This window comes from Hemitrygon akajei, chromosome 6 (genome assembly GCF_048418815.1).
Source record: "Hemitrygon akajei chromosome 6, sHemAka1.3, whole genome shotgun sequence".
Lineage (NCBI taxonomy): Eukaryota > Metazoa > Chordata > Chondrichthyes > Myliobatiformes > Dasyatidae > Hemitrygon > Hemitrygon akajei.
This window is the reverse complement of record NC_133129.1, coordinates 146,845,799-146,869,320: the sequence shown is the minus strand read 5'-3', so window position 1 is coordinate 146,869,320 and position 23,522 is coordinate 146,845,799. Positions and strand designations below refer to the sequence as shown.

The 23,522-nt window shown below is 41.2% G+C and overlaps 1 protein-coding gene across 7 annotated transcripts in view; it reads left to right on the top strand.

Moving 5' to 3' along the window:
- Positions 1-16,607: 16,607 nt before the first annotated feature.
- LOC140729575 (hemicentin-1-like) overlaps positions 16,608-23,522 on the top strand; it is a 56,496-nt gene continuing 49,581 nt past the window's right edge. For 2 of the 7 annotated variants that reach the window (XM_073049486.1, XM_073049487.1), the window contains exon 1: positions 16,617-17,071. In XM_073049486.1, coding sequence (XP_072905587.1) covers positions 16,876-17,071 — 196 coding nt within the window. In that variant the 5' untranslated portion in view covers positions 16,617-16,875. Of the gene's footprint in view, positions 17,072-23,522 lie in introns of all 7 variants that reach the window. The other 5 variants (XM_073049489.1, XM_073049484.1, XM_073049490.1 and 2 more) reach the window with 4 other exon arrangements.

Here is a 23,522-nt window from a genome sequence, read left to right as displayed (position 1 = left end):
CCCCAGCTAATCAGGTGGATCAGATGCATTGATCAATTTTGTAAATTTTTTAGAAACACAGCAAAATGCTAGAGGAACTCAGCAAGTCGGGCAGCATCTATTGAGGGGAATGAAGGGGCAATGCACACAGAGGAATCAGAAACTACAGAGCACAGGTTTAAGGTGAGAGGGGAAGAGTATAAAAGGGACCTGAGGGACAGCGTCATACTTGTACAATAAAAATGTTTGTGTTTGGATGAGTACCTCACTGTACTTTCCACTGAGGCCAGGGGAGAAAATAACTAGAGGACATGGGTTAAGGGTGAAAGGGGGAAAGTTTGTAACCAAGAAATTGGTACTTTCTTTACATTCTACTTGGTCTCGTTCTAAAAGTCAACCTTTTTGGACAAATTTAAGAGTTTTATTGGAACAAACTATTGGAATACAACTTCCACATAATCCAATATTACTTTTACTAGGTGATATTGAAGGGATAAAACCGATATCCAAATTGAATAAATATCAGAAAGAATTTATAAAAATTGCATTGGCAGTAGCCAAAAAAGCTATTGCAGTTACTTGGAAATCGGATACATATTTAAGTATAGATCGTTGGATGAAAGAAATTTATGGCTGTATTCCACTTGAAAAAATTACTTATAATTTAAGAGATAAATATGAAACATTTTTGAAAATTTGGCGCCCTTATTTACAAAAGATAGGATTAAATATATAGGTGCTCCGAAGATGAAATAAGTGGTTACTTGGGGAAAGAAATAAATATATATACTAAAGTTATTACGAACTCCATGGAGCATGTGGGGATCTTCCAATATCCAGGCATTCCTTTTTTTTTCTTTCTTTCTTTCTTCTTTTTTTCAACAGGGATGTTAGGGGGGAAGGGTTAAGGGGAGGGGGGATGGGTAACGCATATTTTCTTTTTCAATCACTTTTATTCTGTAACTATTTGAAAACACAATAAAAAAAGTTTTTAAAAAAGGGGAAAGTTTAAAGGGAACATTGTGGAGGCTTCTTCACACGGAGAGTGGTGGGAGTGTGGGATGTGCTGTCAGATGAAGTGGTAAACGTGGGCTCACTTTTAACATTTAAGAAAAACTTGGACAGGTACATGGATGAGAGGGGTATGGAGGGATATGGGCCAGGTGCAGGTCAGTGGGACTAGGCAGAAAAATGGTTCCGCACAGCCAAAAAGCTTGTTTCTTTGCTGTAATTGTAATGTATTATGTGAGCATTTGTAAGTCAGAGTGCGTATGACGTCAGAACGCGGGGTTGATACAGACATGGAAACAAACAACACCAAGAGTGAGGGGCGTGATGAAACCCCACAACGCAATGATGGTGAAAGTTCGGTGCAGACAGACCGAGGTGGAAATGCAGACACAGAGGTTACTCGAGAGACTGACTCTGAAGGACAAGCACAGTCACAGTACTATCGCACAAGGTCTGGGAGACAAGTCAAACTTCCAGCTAGATACAGAGACTAGATCTACCTACAGTCTCGCACAGTTTGAGACAAAATCACACATGTTGTAAGTTCCAAGGTGTGAAATAAAAGGTTTATTAGTCTATGTTAGTAAAAGAAAATATACTGCTGTTAGTATTGTAAGATACAATGTAGAATCCAGTATAAGAAGTTAAGATTTTTATTAGTTTATGTCATGGCTGTTGTAATGTTATAAAGTCATACCTAGAGGCATTGTTTTGGTAATTCACAGTATTGTGAAAAAAAAACTTGAGAAGGGGGGATGTAATGTATTATGTGAGTATTCGTAAGTCAGAGTGCGTATGACATCAGAACGTGGGGATTTGTAAAATGGAAGTCTGGGGAATAAACGTGTATGTTTAATAGTGCGGTGTCCGAGTCACATTAATGCTACAGCAATGTTCTATGGTAACTGGATTGAAAAGTTTTCAAGGAATATTATGGGCAAATTGATTTCGAAAAATGATATTCAAAGTTCCGGTAATTGCCCTCCCTCCCTTCATTCTTTCCTGCCCCCCCTTTAGAAATTTCCCATTCCTGTTTCCCTCTCTCACCTTATCCCCTTACCTGCCCATCCCCTCCCTCTGGTACTCCTCCCCCTTCCCTTTCTTCTATTCTCTCTTATCTGATTTCCTCTTCCCCAGCCCTTTTAACTCTTTCACCATCCAACTCCCCAGCTCTTTACTTCACCCCCCCACTTCCTGTTTCACCTATCACCTACCACTTTGTACTTTTTCCTCTCCTCCCCCAGCAGTCTTACTCTGATCTCCTCATTTTTCCCCTGCTCTTGATGAAAGGTCTCAGCTATAAACGTTGACTGTTTACTCTTTTCCATAGATGCTGCCTGGCCTACTTGTATCTCTGGCCCTTCATTATTGCAAGGTTTTAACATTTTAGTACTAATGTTAAGGTCATTGGAATTCCATAAAATGGACTAGAATTGCAGTCACAGACCATTTAATACCAAGGATATAACAATCCCCGTTGTATGCAGAACCCCTTTTCTGACTTTAAATGTTAGTAACTATTGTAAACCAGAAAGGGGATTTCTGCAATCCAGCATTGACACCAGAAAGCTTGATTGCATCAAAGAATTATGTGTACTGTTTACTGAGAGGTGTTTTAATTTTTTAAAGCATTTTAGACATCAATAATTAAATATTAGACCATCTGCATGTGAACACATTTGAAGATGATATAAAGTTTGTACATTAACATAATTTTTAACATTTACATGTATATGTTCTGTCAGTTTGGGCAGCAAAGTTATTGAGTCTTTTTGTACAAGTATGTATGTGAAATGTCTAAACTTTCATGCGTTAGCCTAAGCTTAGAATCATATCAACTGAAGCGGTGGCCCCAATATAACTGAATAATCTATGCTTGTATGCAAGTCCTGAAGTTCTCTAATTTTTACAGAGAGATCAAGGAAACTGCTGATAAATATGATGTACTGGGATTTATTTGGTAGGCCATCTGGTACTTGGAAATTGCGGTGAGAAAAGGAACAAATACACCATTCACTGAAAATTGTATGCTAGTTAACAACTGGTTGTAAAATTGGATTCGTATATGTGGGCTGCACCAGGAGAATTGGTAGAGAAAATCTTGGATGAATTTCTGGTGGGGCAAAAGCAGCATGAATGTACATAGTAGGTCTTGTTATTTATTGTCTCTTAAAATATATTTTCATTAAATGTATTTGAATTCTAGAAAAACAAGTGAGCAATAGTTATGCAATGCACACAAAATGCTGGTGGAATGCAGCAGGCCAGGCAGCATCTATAGGGAGAAGCACTTTTGACGTTTTGGGCCGAGACCCTTCGTCAGGACTAACTGAAAGGAAAGATAGCAAGAGATTTGAAAGTAGGAGGGCGAGGGGAAAATGCGAAATGATAGAAGACTAGAGGGAGTGGGGTGAAGCTGAGAACCGGAAAGGTGATTGGCAAAAGGGATACAGAGCTGGAGAAGGGAAGGGATCATGGGACGCTCCCTACACGACTCTCTTGTCCATTTGTCCCCCCCCATCCCTTCCCACCAATCTCCCTCCTAGCACTTATCCTTGTAAGCGGAACAAGTGCTACACCTGCCCTTACACTTCTTCACTCACCACCATCCAGGGCCCCAGACAGTCCTTCCAGGTGAGGCGACACTTCACCTGTGAGTTGGCTGGTGTGGTATACTGCGTCTGGTGCTCCCGGTGTGGCCTTTTATTTATTGGTGAGACACGATGCAGACTGGGAGACCGTTTCGCTGAACACCTACGCTCTGTCCGCCAGAGAAAGCAGGATCTCCCAGTGGCCACACATTTTAATTCCACATCCCATTCCCATTCTGATATGTCTATCCACGGCCTCCTCTACTGTCAAGATGAAGCCACACTCAGGATGGAGGAACAACACCTTATATACCGGCTGGGTAGCCTCCAACCTAATGGCATGAACATTAACTTCTCTAACTTCCGTTGATGTCCCTCCCCTTCTTACCCTATCCCTGATATATTTAATTTCTCCCCCCTCCATTTTTCCTTCTCTGCCCATCACTCTGCCTGTTCTCCATCTCCCTCTGGTGCTCCCCTCCCCCTTTCTTTCTCCCTAGGCCTTCCGTCTCATGATCCTTTCCCTTCTCCAGCTCTGTATCCCTTTTGCCAATCACCTTTCTGGCTTTCAGCTTCACCCCACTCCCTCCGGTCTTCTATCATTTTGCATTTTCCCCTCCCCCTCCTACTTTCAAATCTCTTACTATCTTTCCTTTCAGTTAGTCTTGACGAAGGGTCTCGGTCTGAAACGTCGACGGTACTTATCCCTATAGATGCTGCCTGGCCTGCTGTGTTCCACCAGCATTTTGTGTGTGTGTTGCTTGAATTTCCAGCATCTACAGGTTTCCTCATGTAAACAATACTTAAAATCTGTGTATCTGAATGTAACTGCCTCCTAACAGTTACATCTAGCATTTGTGAACAAATTGTTGTTTGATATTAGCAGGTGTTGCCTGTTGCCGCCGGTGATAGTGTGCTGCCTCCAGTGCTGAATATGACTGTTGCTACTGTGTTCTGCACCTTGGCTCCAGAGGAACGTTGTTTCCTTTGGTTGTATTCATAGGTATTCATGTATGGTAGAATGACAATTAAATTTGAACTTGAGAGTGAGCTTCATATTTTCATGCACTTGAGAAATATTTGCTGTTATTGAACATGCGTGAATTGTTGACTGGCATAAGCAGCCACTTGCCTGAGTTACTTCCACTGTTGGAGATATCCTGCACCAGGTCTGAACTGGGCACAGGATCTGAGTGATATCCCTGTGAGGTTTTGTTACACTCAGGGCAACCTTCAGTAATGAGAATCGGTCTTCAAAAAACACTTGTTGAGACGTTAATTGTGAGCAGTAATCTTTTTGGAATTCAAAGGACAGCTTTGTGAATAAACAGCACTGTACAGAACACAGGGTACTGGCCCCCAGCAAGGAGGGTGCTCAAGCAATAGGCTTGCAAATTTGCATGACCATGTGTTGTTTTCATTTGCATCAGCTAAACGTAATGAGTTGGGGGGGTGTTAATTGATTGGCATCAGATAAATTTTATTGTTTCCTTGCACCATTGTGATAGAGATCAAGAAGTTTCTAAACCAGACTTATTTTGTCACTTAGCAGGTCAAAGGTGTATTTGTTCTTTCATTTGAAATATATGTGTCCCAGATATTCAGCCCCCACAACATTAATGTTGGTCATGTGTATTCAGAAGCTTTCAGATTATCCATGTAAATATATTTTGTGCCAGAAAAAGTGTTTGAACATTCAGAGATGACAGTCACAGTACTGTATATACCTATGTAAATCAATGGAACAATATATAAGCCTCAAAATATTAAAATATTTCATGTTACTATTGAAATTGCATTGAATCACTTTCTATTATCTTTGTTGTTAAGAATATTAAATTTGGCATACTTTGAATTTGGGAAGATTTCTTCATGAGAATGCCTGGTTCTTGAAATGAATGCAGAGCATTTATACAGACCTGCTCCAGATTCCACGTGGCTTATTAACAGTCACTAACAGTCCTGAGCATAATGTAGGAGTACTGTCTTGGGACTCCAAGAGGAACCCAACTGTGCAGCACATGGACAAAGTCAGCCTTAACCTGCATTAAGGCTAGGATATCATAGGACTTGCACAGCAGTGCAAAATTGCAGCGGTTCTGATGGCTGAGTGCCAGTGATTTAGATAGATAGATACTTTATTCATCCCCATGGGGAAATTCAACTTTTTTTCCAATGTCCCATACACTTGTTGTAGCAAAACTAATTACATACAATACTTAACTCAGTAAAAAATATGATATGCATCTAAATCACTATCTCAAAAAGCATTAATAATAGCTTTTAAAAAGTTCTTAAGTCCTGGCGGTAGAATTGTAAAGCCTAATGGCATTGGGGAGTATTGACCTCTTCATCCTGTCTGAGGAGCATTGCATCGATAGTAACCTGTCGCTGAAACTGCTTCTCTGTCTCTGGATGGTGCTATGTAGAGGATGTTCAGAGTTATCCATAATTGACCGTAGCCTACTCAGCGCCCTTCGCTCAGCTACCGATGTTAAACCCTCCAGTACTTTGCCCATGACAGAGCCCGCCTTCCTTACCAGCTTATTAAGATGTGAGGCATCCCTCTTCTTAATGCTTCCTCCCCAACACGCCACCAGAAAGAAGAGGGCGCTCTCCACAACTGACCTATAGAACATCTTCAGCATCTCACTACAGACATTGAATGACGCCAACCTTCTTAGGAAGTACAGTCGACTCTGTGCCTTCCTGCACAAGGCATCTGTGTTGGCAGTCCAGTCTAGCTTCTCGTCTAACTGTACTCCCAGATACTTGTAGGTCTTAACCTGCTCCACACATTCTCCATTAATGATCACTGGCTCCATATGAGGCCTAGATCTCCTAAAGTCCACCACCATCTCCTTGGTCTTGGTGATATTGAGACGCAGGTAGTTTGAGTTGCACCATATCACAAAGTCCTGTATCAGTTTCCTATACTCCTCCTCCTGTCCATTCCTGACACACCCCACTATGGCCTTGTCATCAGCGAACTTCTGCACATGGCAGGACTCCGAGTTATATTGGAAGTCTGATGTGTACAGGGTGAACAGGACCGGAGAGAGTACGGTTCCCTGCGGCCCCCCTGTGCTGCTGACCACCGTGTCAGACCTACAGTCTCCCAACCGCACATACTGAGGTCTATCTGTCAAGTAGTCCACTATCCAATCCACCATGTGAGAATCTACTCCCATCTCCGTTAGTTTGTGCCTTAAGATCTTGGGCTGGATGGTGTTAAAGGCACTAGAGAAGTCAAGGAATGTAATCCTCACAGCACAACTGACCCCCTCTAGGTGAGAGAGTGATTTGTGCAGCAAATACGTGATAGCATCCTCCACTCCCACCTTCTCCTTATACGCAAACTGAAGAGGATCCTGGGCGTGCCTGGTTTGTGGCCTCAGATTCTGTATTATCAGCCGCTCCATTTTGATTTTGATTTGAACCATTTATAAATCTCCACAACATATGGCTCAATCTATCTTGCAATCATATTATTATTACATACTGGGGCTTTATTGGATGGCTCCTGGCAGTGAAAGGGGTGGGGGTCATTTACATTAACATTGTTATGCAAACAGTATTCCAATCTGTGCTGTAATACTTATAATAATATAATGTTAATCATGCAGTTGGATGATGGATGTTTCAGTTGGGACTAAAATGATATAGAGACAGTCCAGTAATTTCAACCATCACATCTCAAACAGAGTCTGACTATGGTGAAAGGGTACCCTGTCTGGAAGTAAATTGGACTGTGCTTGCTTGTGGAGTTTTGGCTAAGATCAGGTGTGTCCAGGCTACAGGAGTAAGTGCTGAGAGAAGGATTGAAGCTTGGTGCAGCCACCACAAGGGATTGCTGGGGAAAGGGCCACAGTGTAAGGTTCTTGTGCCACTGGAGAAGGGTATGGGGGCAGGTTGAGTGAGGAAGCCCCTCAACTACTTATTTATTTAGAGAAGCAATGCAGAGCAGGTTCTTCTGGCCCAATGAGCCACATCACTCTGCAAACTCCTGACTTAACCTGAGCCTAATCACAGGGCAATTTACAATGCCAACTTAACCTACCAAAGGAAATCCAGGCATTCATAGGGAGGAGCTTACAGCCAATGTCAGAATTGCACTCCGAACTCTGATACCATAAGCTGCAATAGCCCTGCACTAATCACTATGCTACCATGGCTCCCATATCTCTTATCATAGCTTCTCTCTTCTCGTATCTCTAAACTGCTGCAGTCTGTCAAGTTAATCTGCCAATAATTGTACAATTCTGGCCTTCTCCCTATCATAGAACCTCCATTTTGTTTCCTTTACTCTTCCATCCTCTGCATTTTTTTATTACCATTAACATTTGATAGTGTTGATGAAGAGTCATCAGCCTGAAACACTAACTCAGTTTTCTCCTTCCATTGTACGCCAGCGAGCCACACAGGCCAGCGGCTTTCAATAAACAGGTAAGACACTGCAACATTCTACCCATCGAAAGGCACAACACTGATGCTCGGCCCAAAGGCTTCTATAACCCTCGTAGGTACCTCACTATACTACACACAAGACATAACACAATAATACCCAAAACTAACAATCAACTGGTTACTACCCAGTGACAATAGTTTACCAGCCTCCCAGTGCTCCAAAGACCACCAACTTGCACCTGGGAAGTTGTTATGAAGCCTGACCCCTACTGTCCTGATCTTATTTACTGACTGCTGGGTTTGATCAGCCAGGTGAGTGATGTTCCCAGACTCATTGGGGATGTAGGTGCAGCATTTCTGACCAATTACAGCACAGCTTCCACCTATCACCGCAAATAGGTAGTCCAAGGCCATCCGATTTTGCAAGGCTACCATCTGAACAGCCATCAATTCAGCTGACATTCTGCTCAGTGCACCCTCTGTATGTTTGAATGCTGTGGCTGTCCCATTGGTAGAGTCTCCATTAGAGAAGCCATGCGTATCAGTTCCCGGGAAAGCCTGGTTGTACCGTACAGGGGAAAGACTATCATCCAGGACCTTTCTGCTCATTCAAGCTGTTGAGGTGGCGTATGTGCAGTACTATGTGCCCCAGATAGCAGCTACCATCCTATCCTGCGAGGGTGTGGGGGGTGTTAGCCGTGAGCGCTGCAATTCCAGTACCTACTGCAACCCGTGGAGGAGAGACGGTATTGATAAAAGATTTATTGACTCTACTACTACAGCGAGATGATATTAGTAGAGAGTAGTGTCCACAATCTCTACAGTGTAAACAGGGATTAGGTCTGTTATGATTTAACAGAAATGTTTCAATACGTTGGGTATTTAAAACGGTTGGATGTATGTATTTATCTTTCATTCAAAGGATCTGAATTTGATTTTCTGGAAGAACTGATTATTTTTGCAAAGACTTTGATAAGTGATTGAATGAGATTTACTTTGTTTAAAAGGTCTCCTCTACTGTCACTATGAGGCCAAACTCTGGTTGGAGTAGTAACACCTTATATTCCATCCGGGTAGCCTACAAGCTAAATGCATAAACACTGATTTCTGAAACTTCCCGTTATGGCTCCCTCCCCCCTCACCATTCCCTATCCCCTTTTCCCTCTCTCACCTTATTCCTTGCCTGCCTTTCATCTCCCTCTGGTACTTCTCACCCTTTTCTTTCTTCCATGGCCTTCTGTCCTCTCCTATTAGATTCCCCCTTCTCCAGCCCTGTATCTCTTTCACCAATCAACTTCCCAGCTCTTTATTCACCCCTCCCCACACCTTCTGACTCCTCATCTATTTTCTCCAGTCCTGCTGAAGGGTCTCGTTCTGAAACATCGACGGTTTACTCTTTTCTGTAAATGCTGCCTGGCCAGCTGAGTTCCTCCAGCATTTAGTGTGTGTTGCTTGGATTTTCAGCATCTGCAGATTTTCACTTGTTTGTGATTGGATATTTTTTCATGCTTGTGACACCAAGGGAATGCTGATACTGTGCCATTTCTGCACAGTGAAATTGATCCTTATTTGGGTTGCTGTATGCTTGTGTGAAACACACACAATCAATTTATGTGTAATTCCTTCCCTGAAAGACTTTGGTGAATCAAAAAGTGCTTTCAACAGGTTTCTGGTTACCATTAACTGAGATTTGCTATATTTTCCATTTCCAGACTTATTTATTTTCTGGAGGTCCAAGGACTATTGGTAGCAGTTCTGACATATTCTTTACGCTTCAGCTTCAATGCCTTTTTGGTGGATGGTTATTCTTCACTATACATGAGGTGTTTCCTGACATCACCTAAATGGCCAGACAGTAATTTTAAAATTATTTTCAATCCTGATTTATCTATCCCATCGAATGCTTTTTAATTATTTTAAGCAAACATCAAAGCCCACGTCTAGTGCATCAATCATCCAAGCCCAAGCCAACTTGACAAAATTTAACCACTCAACTTCAATAAAAGTAACATTACCAGTCTCTTAATTAACATTAACATTGCCGGTCTTAAAAGACATACACAGGCAATTTCCAGGTTATGAATGCCTAATTTACAGGCACTCACATAGAACATAGAAATTTACCGCACATTATAGGCCCTTCGGCCCACAATGTTGTGCCGACCATGTTACCTACTCTAGAGACCACCTAGAATTTCCCTAGCGCATCGCCCTCCAATTTTCTAAGCTCGATGTAAATAAGGTGCTCTTAAAAGATCCTATTGTGTCCGCTTCTACCACTGCCGCGGAGATTGCATTCCATGCAGCCAGCACTCTTTGTGTGAAAAACTTACCCTTGACATCCCCTCGGTACCTATTTCCAAGCATCTTAAAATTATGCGCCCTCGTGTTAGCCATTTTAGCCCTGTGAAAAAGCCTTGGGCTATCCACACGATCTTATGCCCCTCATCATCTTTTACACCTCTGTCAGGTCACCTCTCATCCTCCGTCACTCCAAGGAGAAAAGGCCAAGTACACTTAACCTATTCTCATAAGGTATGCCCTCCAATCTAGGCAACATCCTTGTAAATCTCCTCTGCACTCTCTCTATACAATCCACATCCTTAGTGAGGTGACCAGAACTGAACACAGAACTCCAAGTGGGGTCTGACCAAGGTCTTGTATAGCTGTAACATTACCTCATGGCTCTCAAACTCAATCCCATGGTTGATGAATGCCAACTCACCATACACCTTCTTTACAACACTGTCAACCTGTGCAGCAGCTTTGAATGTCCTATCGACACGGACCCCGAGATCTCTCAGATCCTCCTCACTATGAAGAGTCTTACCATGTATATTATATTCTGTCTTCAAATTGGACATACTAAAATGAACCACTTCACACTTAACTGAATTGAAGTCCATTTGCCACTTGTCTTTCTGCATCCTATCAATGTCCCGCTGTAACATCCGACAATCCTCCAGACTATCCACAACTCCCTAATGTATGAATGACTTCCATAATTTTAAATTCAAAATATAAAAATTATATTTAAATTAAATATATATGAATACATATTCCTATGGATGGCAAAACTGGTTTCTTCTTTCTCATCTTTTAATAATTATTCTTTATCATTCTTATGTGGTTTTGATGCCATTCTTTCTGATCCTATGTATTTTCGTGTATTGTCTGATTTATGGAAAAAGTCGACTTAAGGACTTGCATAAAAATGGAACTTGTTTCTTCCCCAGGGATGGCCTGTAGTTTTCAGAAGAATCTGTACTGCATCACTTCTGTAACGTGAGCTGGAAGCACAACGTTTGGGTTATTGGTACTATACCTCCCAAAGGCAGTATAATTTATAAAAGGGATTATATCAAAGGCATATCCCAATGTCGTTTTTTTCTGGTTTATTATTTAACATTGAATGAGTATATCAGATGAGATTTGAGCTGGGGACTCGGAACAATATAGCGATACCAAATATTAGCAGTCTTTTTCTCCCACTCTTCCCCTCTCTTTGCAGTTTCTCAGATCTATCTGCTTTGTGTTCTGGAGTATGGCTGCATTGCCAAACATGTCTCTTAGTACATGTGAGCATGAGGCAAGGCTTTTAAAAATCTGTGGTGTAATAGAATAAAAAGAGAAAGTGGCAAAGTTATTCTCAAAAGCTGCGTAAGGAGGAAACATTAATGTTTGGGTCAAAGATCGTTTGAGTGGTATGCACCTTATTATTTGTTAATTTACTTGTGGTAATATTACTTTGTGTTATAGGTACTGTATTGTGTACCTTGGTCTGGAGGAATGTTCTGTCATTTAGCAATATACATGTGCATGGTTGAATGACAATAAACTTGAACTTGACAATGGATGGGGAGGAGAGGGTTGTGGAAACTAGATCACTGGAGGTGTTGCAAGAAGAAATGGAAACATTTTAGAAAGAACATGTGATTGAGGGCTATGGGGTAGTAGCACCTAAAAGGAAATTAAGTGTGAGATAGAACAGTTATGAGCACGTTGAATGCCAGGGTAACATTGAAGGGTCGAGTGGCCTGCTTTTGTTTCTAATCTATTTTTTTCATGTGATATCTAAACATTATGTGTGGGACTCTATCCTTGTTTCCTTTCTTTGCTTTCCTTAAGTGCTTACCATTGCCAAGAACAGCTATAAGCTGGGAAATCATAGGCCAGTGAGCCTGAGGTCAGTAGTGGGTAAATGATTGGAAGGTATTATAAAGGACAAGATATGTAAGTATTGTGGGAGCACAGTGATTGTATGTTTCCGTTAGAATAAAATGCGTTGCTAACAGATTTAAGGAACCTTGCCTTTTGAGGGATATTGGGGCCCTTGTCAAGAAGGGTCTGATTAGGGATAGGCAGAATGGCTTTATGTATGGTTAGCCATGTTTAACTAATCCTAAGAAGATTTCTGAGGAGATTACCAGGAACGTTGGATGAAAGAAAAGAGTGGACATTGTCCACGTGGGCTTTTGCAAGACCTTTGACAAGTTCCTGCATGGGAGGCTGGTCAAGAAGGTTCAGTCACTTGGAGTTCAGGGTGTAGTCGTAAATTGGAATCGAATTGCCACGGGAACATGGACACCAAAGATAGAATGCTGCTTCAGAGACACCTGATTCAATCCTGATCCCCAGTGCTATCTTTGTGGAGTTTGCACATTCTCCTATCATATTCTGAATTTCCCCTGAGTGCTCTGGTTTCCTCCCACATCCCAACAATGGGTAAATTGATAGGTTAAATGCCTCGTGTAAGTTTCCCCTAGTGTGCAGGTGAATTCCAGAATCTGGGGGGGGGGGTGGGGGCGGGCAGGGTGGTGTTAATGTGAATGTGGAGAAATTCAAATGTGATTGGAGTACAGTAAATGTGTGCATAATGGTTAATCACAGAATCAGTGGACCTAAAACCTGTTTCCTTGCTCTAGGATTCCATGAGTGGCTCGAGATAATTGGGAATACATTGGAACAGCTATGTTTGGACCATTATGGGGTGCTGCAGTTGGCATCTTGGGTGGTGGAGTGAGGCTGAGAGTGATAGCTGGAGTTGGACCTATTAATGAGTTGCTGGGGGAATTGTTATGAGGTAGATGTTTCTGTGTTGAAGTCGATGTACCTGAAGCTGAGTCACAAGGCTAGACGTTAAATGTTGATGCTCTGTTATGAAGCTTTGATTTTGTGTCAACAAATCCTTTCTGTGGACCACATGGATATGAACAAATATCCATGCAGGAATAGGAAAATTGTTTGAAAGCAATTGCAGGTTTCAGATTTGGAAGAACAATTGTGGACTGTAATCTACATACCCAATTTTACATAATCAAAATGCTATAAAAGTTTTATTGCTGTCGTGCTATTGATTTTATTCTCGGATATTGAAGCACTGTAAGAACTAATATTTAGGAAGAAAGAGAAAATTTGAATTTGTGAGGTAAAAATATATATTATACCACCAAACATTAAATTATGTAACTGCACCGGTCCAATGAAATAACGGCCACACAACATACAGATGTCCTTGAAGATCTATTTTATTTCTCTCTCTTCAGTAGACACCGTGAAAACTACAGAAAAGGTCATAAAAGGTTTGAAACATACATCTCTCAGTCTTTTTAAGTCTCTCAAGCTAGTGTCCGCAGATAAACAGGCCCAAACGCGTTAGCACAACAGAAGTGTGCTGTAATCAAATAAATCACTAAAAACATATCACACTGTCCATATACAGGCACATCAACAACATTGTACAGAATATATAAATAAGTAAAACAATTACTTACAATTTAAAATAAAACTACAAATTTAAAGTTAGATTTTATAGATTTAGCATAATCCAATTTGTTGATGACACTGGAAATGTCTATTTCATGTAGAAGTTCATGTTCAATGCTCATTAGAGTGAAATTGTTCAATCTGTTTTGACCCATGGTGCTCCTTAGTTCATTTTTAATCCTTTTCAGTTTTGAAAATGAGCGTTCTCCGCTGCAGCTGGTAACCATGAGTGACAGACCCCGGCCGGTGTTACAGCCTTTACCCGAAGAGCAGCTCCCAAACTCCGGCCTCCCCTGAGACTGCTCCGGGTCCGAGCGCACACCGTCCCGCCCACTGACACCCCTCAGCCATTGACAGCATGTTTCTCCCAGTGGTACTCGTTGATTGGTTGTATGTTGGTCTGAGGACGAGCTGCTACCGGGAGCTGGAGCTGTCAGTCTCAGTTTGTTCTCAGAGTCAAAGGCAGTTCCCCGACAGTCAAAGTGCAAAGTAAATTTTATTATCAGAATGAAACTGGGTTCACAGCTTTTAGGAAATGTATTGTTATGAACTCAATCCACAGTACATTTTCAAAGAACAGAAGACTGATGGCTGAAGTCATTTATTTAAGTGTAAATGAATCGTTTTCCCAAAAACTCACTCAAACTCAATACGGTGAGAATGCCGATTTCACCAGACTGCAGTTTGCAAGTATTTAGTGCGGGCGGGGCCCCCGAAAATGCGGGGCCCGTAGCATATGCTACTTTTGCTACTAGTTTAATCTGGCCTTGGTTAAGGAACATTGATAGACAGAGAAACCTTGATGTGTAAATCCATTAGCTCCCTGAAAGTTGCAATACACGTGAAATTAAAAAGGAATTTAGTACGCCTGCTTTTGTAGGCTGAAATGTTGAGTACAAGAACTGGGATATTAAACTGCAGTTGTACAAAGCATTGGCTAGTTTGCACCTCGAGTAGAGTATTGTACGCAGTTCTGGTTACTACATTACAGGAAGGATGGAGTAACAATCGAGCAGGTACAGAAGTGATTCACCAGATGTTCTATGGAATGGCAGGCTGTAAAAAGAAATTGGTTTATTCTCACTAAAGTGTAGGAAACAGAGGTGACCTTGTAGAAAAGGGCACAGGGACTCTAGAACTACTGTCAGTTTAAGGTGAGGGGAGATTTGAGAGAGAGCACTTTCCACATAGAGACTGGTATTTATTTAAAATGGATTACCTGAGGAGATAGTGGAGGCAGGTACAATTCCAATGTTTAAAAGTTGTTTGCACGGGTTCTTGGATAGGAAAGGCATAGAGGGACATGTGGCTAATGCAGGCAAATTAAATTAATGTATATGCGCATCATGGTTGGCATAGATGGGGATGGCTGTAAGGGCTCGTTTCTGTATTATGTCTTTGATTCCATGATCCATTTGTATTTTGTCATTGTTTCTGCTGATATTTACATCCCATGTCACATCTCAGTATAGCAAACGCCTGGGTAACCAATCCGTTTTTAAAAACGACTACTGTATAAGTCGATTTTTGAGGGGTGGAGGGAGGAGGGGGAGAGAAGGGAATGGGAGAGGGGAGGAGGAGTGAAGGGGAGGGTCGAGGGAGAGGAGAGGGGAAATAGTTCTGCAGTTTAGAGGAAGGAAAGCATTGTTTAAAATAACATTCTAGTTAATTCTACAAGATTTTAAAATCATTGATACTATACATTAGTTAACAGTAGATGCCAGTAGTAGAGACCAATTGCATTTCCTGTCATTCCATGAGAGTGCCTATTGTAAAGTGTGTCAGTTGTTAAGCACTTTCATAATAAAAATGTAGCATAAATTCATGTTGATAAGCAAAAGCAGTCTCAATCTAAAATTATTTTCCTATAGTTCGAAGATAAATTAGAAAATTATTGTCTTACTAATGATAATTTTGACCTTAATTATTGCAGAAGGTGACCTAATAGTGTCTATGAATTCATGAACTGTGGAAGCCATTGTGGATAAAGATGTTCTTATTGAATGTCATGTGTCTGGTTATAAGGCCAGTGAAATTGACCTTAGAAGCGTTGGAGTTCAGTGGTTCTTTCAAAAACTTGGCTGTTCTGACAAACAAGTAGTGTATCAGTTCAGTGGAGGAAAGCATGCACCATCCAGACTTCCCCTTCCTGAAGTCCACAGTCAGTTCCTTGGTCTTTCTGATATTGAGTGCAAGGTTGATGTGCAACACTACATCAACGCCAGATGATTGATCCCTCGGCCTTCAGCTTTGGCAAGGATTCTCATTCCTGACCCAAAATATTAAGTGATTTCACTTTCTGCAGATGTTGTTTGTTTTGTGTTCCAGTATCTGCAGTTTCATTTGTTTTCTCTCAAAACAAAAAAAAGCCAAAAGGAAGACAGATTTGCTTGTCATCTGACAGACACGAAATATGAAAGGTTTCACTACTTGATTTCCTTCCTTTCATGCCTGCACTTGGGAGCTCCCAAGACTTGACCTAGAGAGCCAGAATATGATTATCACCAGGGCTACAATGTTGCTGAACATCAGACACCCTTGCCTTTTATCAACATCACGATTGCTACCACTGGTATTGTTATGTGGCAATAATACCAATACCAAGCCTTAGCGAAAAGCTTTTGTTTGGAAGCCATCCAGACAGATCATTCCATAAATAAGTATATTCAGGTAGCAAACATAACAGAATGCATTATATAGTGATGGATTTAGAGAGGTAAGTGCAGGCAAACAGGTGAAGAACAAGAGCCAGACTAGGTAGATTGGTTATGGATTACCAGCAGAAAAGTCTCAGGACCAGCTCATGTTAAAAATTACAAACACAGAGGTCCCTAGTGGGCTCTGGTCATAGGTTTTATTTTGGGAAAGGGACGAGGAGAGGCGCTGGATCGGCAGCGGTCGCCGCCTGGCGAAGCGCTAAATGATTCTCCCTCTCCGAGAATGAGCGGGGCCACCGGGACCTTGCAGCCGAGTTTCCCACACACCGCTTTCCGCCAACCGCTGTAGACCGCAGCCTCAGTTTTCGATACGTCCCTACAACGTTCAGGACAATGCGATGTATACCCCATACTTGCGGAGACGGCGGTTGACAAGACAGCATGGTTAAATTAAAACGTAATCTATGATGTTGGGTATTTACCCGAACAAACCACGTGAAGAATATGAAAGTGAAAGCAGTTGTCTTCCATCTGAAATGGCGGCGGAGCTGGGTTCTTCTTGCACCCGCGCCCGGGCGGGGTCGCGGCGATACCGGTGGTCAAGGGCTTCGGGACCCTTGGTGTTGTTTCTGATTGTTGTGTGGCTCGCCCCTGCGGCAGGTAAGGTGTCAGCGTGCGGCTGTTCCTCTCCTCAGGGTAAAGCAGGTTTATTTGAACTGCAGGGCATAAAATGGAGCCTGACTCAAGTTTCCTTTAAAAGATCATTCTCGAGAATTGTACAAACAAGCTTAAAACTTTTGTAGTGTGTTTATTGTCAATTCTTTCAAGTAAAACGCCGATGGATTACTTCTTTTGCGGAAACACACACAAAATGCTGGAGGAACTCAGCAGGCCAACCCAGGCCGGGATTAAAGTGCAGTCGCTGTTTCGGGCCGAGGAGCGTCGACTGTCCTCTTCCATTGTTGCTGCCTGGCCTTCTGAGTACCTCCAGTAATTTGTGTGTTACTGTACTTGGATTTCTAGCATCTGCAGATTTTCTCGTTTGTGATATTTCTTTTGTGGTATGATTATACATTTTAAAGTGCGTTCTAACTAGAGTGCCCCACCCATAAAAATGTTTTCCACCTCTAAAATAGGATGTTCGGTTTATTATTTCATTTATGTTTATTAAGTTTATATAATTGGGCCAGTTACGGATTTGTTTGACACCAGCCAATATTTGTCATTATTCCGGATAGGATTGTGAAGTTTTTTGTTTACTGTAGCTTGTCTTAATTAATTCTTCTCCGCCCATTCTTACCCTTTCTTTGGCAATTCCTCAGGGTTGATGCTAACTTGCTACCCCTGTATTTCTGAGGTATTGTTGAGGCCAGTGTGGTACCTGTAAACTCGACCCAGGTGGAGTGAGAGGTGCTTGCCTTGACAGGTTGGTTGGTTGGACTGGAAATATTATACTCCTAGATTTGATCCTGGCTTTAGCCTACTCCCAAAGTGACTGGACTCTAAGTGATTTCCCTATTTTAATTGGTAAATGGTGAAGTATTCTCATCAAAACTTGCACCCTTCATCCCTCTGCTGATTGAATCAAATTGTTTCTGGTTTATAATCAGAAAAGAATTCTTTTGGTATCCTTCTTGGTAATGTGGAGACAGTCAATTGCAATGTTAAGCAGAACTTTAATTTTGCACCATTTTCTTTTTCTCAAAATGTTCTCTCCCTTATTCTAATCTTTCCCAACCCCATACCCTTTGAAATATCTCTAGCCCTTCAATTTTGGTTGTAAATTATTCCAGAGTTTACTCACTGCACAGATAGTGGTTGTATTTTCAGCTGTTGAAGTTCTCACTTTAGAATTATCTCAAAGAATTAGGGAGACATGGAAAGTTTTTAAGTGTTAATATTTCAGAAGGTTGGTGGGTTTATAGAAAAGTACAGGAGGGGTGGAGTGAGACAATGACAAAGCTGTGAATCAGAAAATTGTCTAAAATTAAAGTAGTGCTTAAAATTTTGTTTGGGAGGTTTTACTTTATTTGAGTAAAAGAAGATCTCCTTTTGCATGTTATGCCACTGGCATTTTGGGCAGCAGTGAAGGTTCTCCATCTCTGATAGTGTTCAGGGCTTCCTTCAGTAGCTTCATCTTGGTTTACTGTCAGTCATGCAAGTCCCAGGTGGAGACTCAAGAATACTGTTGCATTCGGATGTAGAAGGATTTTCATTGCTGTTTCAAACAGTTTTGTTTGATTAGTCAAAGTTGTTAGCTGAGCTGAACCCCTGAACCTGGAGGATTGGTGGACCACTCTTAGTCTGGCTTCTACCCTTTGACCTGTATCACATGTGTGATCCTACAAATAGCCAATGCTTAAAGCCCTGACTTCAGCCGATGTAGTTCTCCAGGTCATTAAGGCACATGAACATCCAAACCACGTCAAGGTTGGGGTCCTTTTGGATGATCTGAGAAAGTAGCGAATGACTTAATTTAAGATTCTAAGTCATTTTCTAAGTGTGTTTTCTGTGATTTCATGTATTGAATTTGGAACAAAATCACTCCTTCAGAATACCTTGGGAATTTCTTTCCTTCATTTCACTATATAAATGCAAGCATTACCAGGTACTAATACATTTAAAACTGAGAAGCCTGCACCCAGTTGTTCAGAAATCCTAATGTTTGTGCACCTTGCACACTCTAAGGAGTTTGAGTTGAGGTTGTGTAATGTGGCCAAAGCTGTGGATCCAGTGTGAGAAAGTGTTTGGATACCTGTAGTCAATCTGAAATGCATAAACTGAAATTGATTGGGTTCTATTCCCCGTACTCTTTCATTGGAAAAATATTATAATACTGTGCAACATGTGAAACAAAGAAATGAAATTGCTTTCATGTTAATAGACAGGCATCCAGTAATTTAGAACATCTGTGAGGCTTGCAGCACCGAAGTCCGGAGGATGCCAGGTTATCCGAGTTTTATATGTTAATGAAAATGAAATTTTCTTTCAGATTGGCATTAAAAATACTTTTTTGTTTTAAATAGAAAATCTTACCCACAGTACAGCACTGAAGTGAACAACTGATAATTGACTCTGGCCTTGCAAAGCACGTACATTATACAGTTTGGGTAACAGAAATAATTAGAACAGCAAGCTTCACTTCTAACTGTAATACAATCCAAATTGCCTTGTGTGTAGCAACACGTACAACATGCTGGAGGAACTCAGCAGGTCGGGCAGCATCCGTGGAAATGAGCAGTCAACGTTTCGGGCTGACACCCTTCATCAGGACTGAAGAGGGAGGGGGCAGGGGTCCTATAAGGAAGGTGGGGGGAGGGTGGGAAGGAGAAGGGTGGTAGGTGCCAGGTGAAAAACCAGTAAGAGGAAAGATCAAGGGGTGGGGGAGGGGATAGGCAGGAAAAGTGAAGAAGGAACGTAAGGGGAAAGCACTATGGGTAGTAGAAGAATGCAGAATCATGAGAGAGGTGATAGGCAGCTGGAGGAGGCAGAGTGAAACTGGGATGGGGGAAGAGAGGGGGAGGGAATTACCAGAAACTGGAGAATTCAATGTTCATGCCAATGGGCTGGAGACTACCCAGATGGTATATGAGGCGTTGCTCCTCCAACCTGAGTTCGGCCTCGACACGGCAGTAGAGGAGGGCATGTATGGACATATCCGAATGGGAATGTGAAGCAGAGTTGAAGTGGGTGGCATCCGGGAGATCCTGCCTGTTATGGCAGATGGAGTGGGAGTGCTCGATGAAGCGGTCCCCCAATCTGTGTCTGGTCTCACCGATGTAGAGGAGGCCGCACCGGGAGCACAGAATGCAATAGATGACCCCCAAGAGACTCACAAGTGAAGTGTTGTCTCACCTGAGACGACTGTTTGGGGCTCTGAATGGTGGTAAAAGAGGCCCCTTGCCCCCTCGCTCCTCAGTCCTGACGAAGGATCTCGCCCCGAAACTTTGACTGCTCATTTCCACGGATGCTGCCCGACCTGCTGAGTTCCTCCAGCATGTTGTACGTGTTGCTTTGATCCCAGCATCTGCAGTGTACTTTGTGTTCCCTTGTCTACAGATCGGCCAACCAGCGGGGCAGAGAGGAAAAGCTTTCTAGAACATTATGAAGAATAGCATTTTGAATAGCTCTCTAGGAATGCATCCCTCCTGTATTGCAGTGTGCACTGTAATTTGCTGTAAGTAGTTCAGTAAGATGACTATCAAAGCAAAGATGGGACCTGTGCTATAGCCCAAGGCTGATTTGAATATAGCTTCTGGCACATTGCTACACGGCGGCCATACAGTACACAAACCTGTCCTTCAGCCCATCTCGTGCCAAGATGCCCATCATAGCTCATCCCATTTGCCTGTGTTTGGCCTGTACCCCTTATACATTTTCTATCCCTGAACCTGTTCAAAATGTATTTAAATTGTTACTGTACCTCCCTCAACAACTTCTGCCAGTTTGTTCCATATACATCTGACTCCGAAGAAGTTGTTTCTCAAGTCCCTTTTAAATTTTTTTTAAATGAGATTCTACAATACAACTACAAAAAAAAACAACAAAATGGAGATTTATACAGTGCAGAACAAACGTGTCTAATATATAATCCATAGCAATAAGGAAAGAGCACCCAAAATAAAAGCATATAAAGTTAGTGTCCTCGCCACCCTCCCACTAAAAAACTCCAGGCCAACCATTTCAATGTGTAAAAGAAAAGTTATTCGGAGCATTTGACCTCACAGAGCTGTACAAAAAAAAAATATACATATATATAAAAGAAAATATAAAGCCTACTACCAAAACTATAATGTAATTCACATAAAAAAAACCCCCATAAAATGTACAGGGAAAAAAAGCTGAAAGTAAGGGATTATAGTACAAAAAAAAGGATAAACTTAATCTAAAGAGGAGTTATGAAAGTATTCAAGAAAAGGTCCCCACACCTTATGAAACTTTATGTCTGAATTGAGAAGTGAATAATGAATCTTTTCAGGGTCTAAACTGGACATAATATCACTAAGCCATTGAGCATGAGTGGGTGGGGCAACATCTGTCCACCTGAGAAGAACTAACCGTCTAGCCAAAAGAGAGGCAAAAGATAATGTTTGACATTTAGTCTGACTCAAATGCATATCTACTTCACCAAGGTGCCAGAAAGAGCAATCAGAGGGTTAGGTTCTAAGTGGCAATTAAGAATATGGGATAAAGTTTAAAAAAAACTTCTCTCCAGAATTTCTCTAGACTAGGACAAGCCCAGTACATATGAATAGGAGAAGCCTCGCCCCCTTTACACTTGTCACAAATGGGACTAATGTTAGGATAAAACCATGATAATTTAGTTTTAGACATATGAGCCCTATGTACAACATTAAACTGCAAAAGGCAGTGGCAAGCACATAAAGAGGTTGAGTTAACTGACTTAAGAATTGAATCCCAAACCGCTTCAGATAAATGTTTAAATCATACTCCCAGGCAGTTCTAATTTTATCAAAGGGGGCATGCCTCAAGATCACTACCTTATCATAAATAGTAGATATCAAACCTTTACCCAATGGATTAATACAAAGAAACAGGTCCACAATGTTTTTCTCAGGCATCTCAGGAAAGTTTGATATTAAAGGGTTAATGAAATGTCTAATTTGAAGATATCTAAAGAAGTGAGTATTAGGTAGGTTAAACTTTACAGACAGTTGTTGAAAAGTTGCAAAACGATTATCTTCAAAGCGCCTAATGCCCTTTCTGTACCAATCATGAAATGTTGAGTCTTGCACAGAAGGTAGGAAAAGATGATTGTGTAAAATAGGACTAGAGAGAGAGAAACCATGAAGGCCATTATATTTCTGAACTGAGCCCATATTCTCAGAGTATGTCTAATGAGAGAATTAACAATTAGTCTAGGCAAGTGACAAGGAAGTGCGAATCCAAGAAGTGCAGAAATGGAGAGATCCTGACTAGAGTTCAACCCCATTCCCACCCATTTTGGGCAGTCAGGCTGATTATGAAAGAAAGACCAAAAAGCAAGACAATGAATACTAGCTGCCCAATAATATAAATGAAAGTTAGGCAAGGCCATACTGCCTTCCTTTTTAGATTTTTGAAGGTGAGTTTTATTAAGTCTGGAATGTTTGCCCTTCTGTAGATAGGATGAAATAATAGAATCTAACGAATCAAAAAAAGCTTTAGAAATAAAAATAAGTAAAGATTGAAATAAATATAAAAATTTAGGAAGGATATACATTTTAATAACATTAATTTGACCTACCAGAGACATGGACAAGGGTGACCACTGTGTCAAACTCTGTTTTGTAGAGTTTAAAAGATTAGCAAAATTTTCTCAAAAAAAGGTTCTTGAAGTTCCTTGTTACTGTAATACCAAGGTAAGTGAATTGATTATTAACTACTTTAAAAGGGAGGTCATGAAATACTAATGCTTGTGCTTCTCTATTGATTGGGAAGAGTTCGCTCTTGTGTAAATTAAGTTTGTAACCGGAAAGCTGACTAAATTGATTAAGAAGTAAAAACATTAGGGGTAAGGAAGTAGTCAGATTTGATATAAAAAGTGAAAGATCATCAGCACAAAGAAAAACTTTATGCTCAACACCTCCCCTCCAAATCCTCATCAATTCAGCACAGCTATGAAACACGTTAGCCAGTGGCTCTATGGCCAGATCAAAAAGTAAAGGACTTGTCGGATGCTACATTTAAGGCTAAAAGATTGGGATTGCTGAGAGTTGGTCAAAAAAGAAGCGGTGGGACATGAATATAACAATTTAATCCATGAAATAAAACTTTGTCCAAAATCAAATTTTTCTAAAACCGCAAAAAGTTAATTCCACTCTACACGATCGAACACTTTCTCTACGTCAAGAGAAATGACACATTCAGGAGTCCCAATTGAGGGTGAATATAAGATATTAAATGAACGCCGTATATTCAAAAAGGGAAGGCGATGTTTTAATAAAACCAGTTTGACCTTCAGAAATAATAACATTGACATTTAGCAAAGAAATCGGCCTATACGAAGAACACTGTTGGATCTTTACCTTTTTTGGCTAAAAGAATGATAAATGCCTCCTTAAATGATGCTGGTGTAGCAGTGTGCTACACACAGCGCTGAAATAACGAC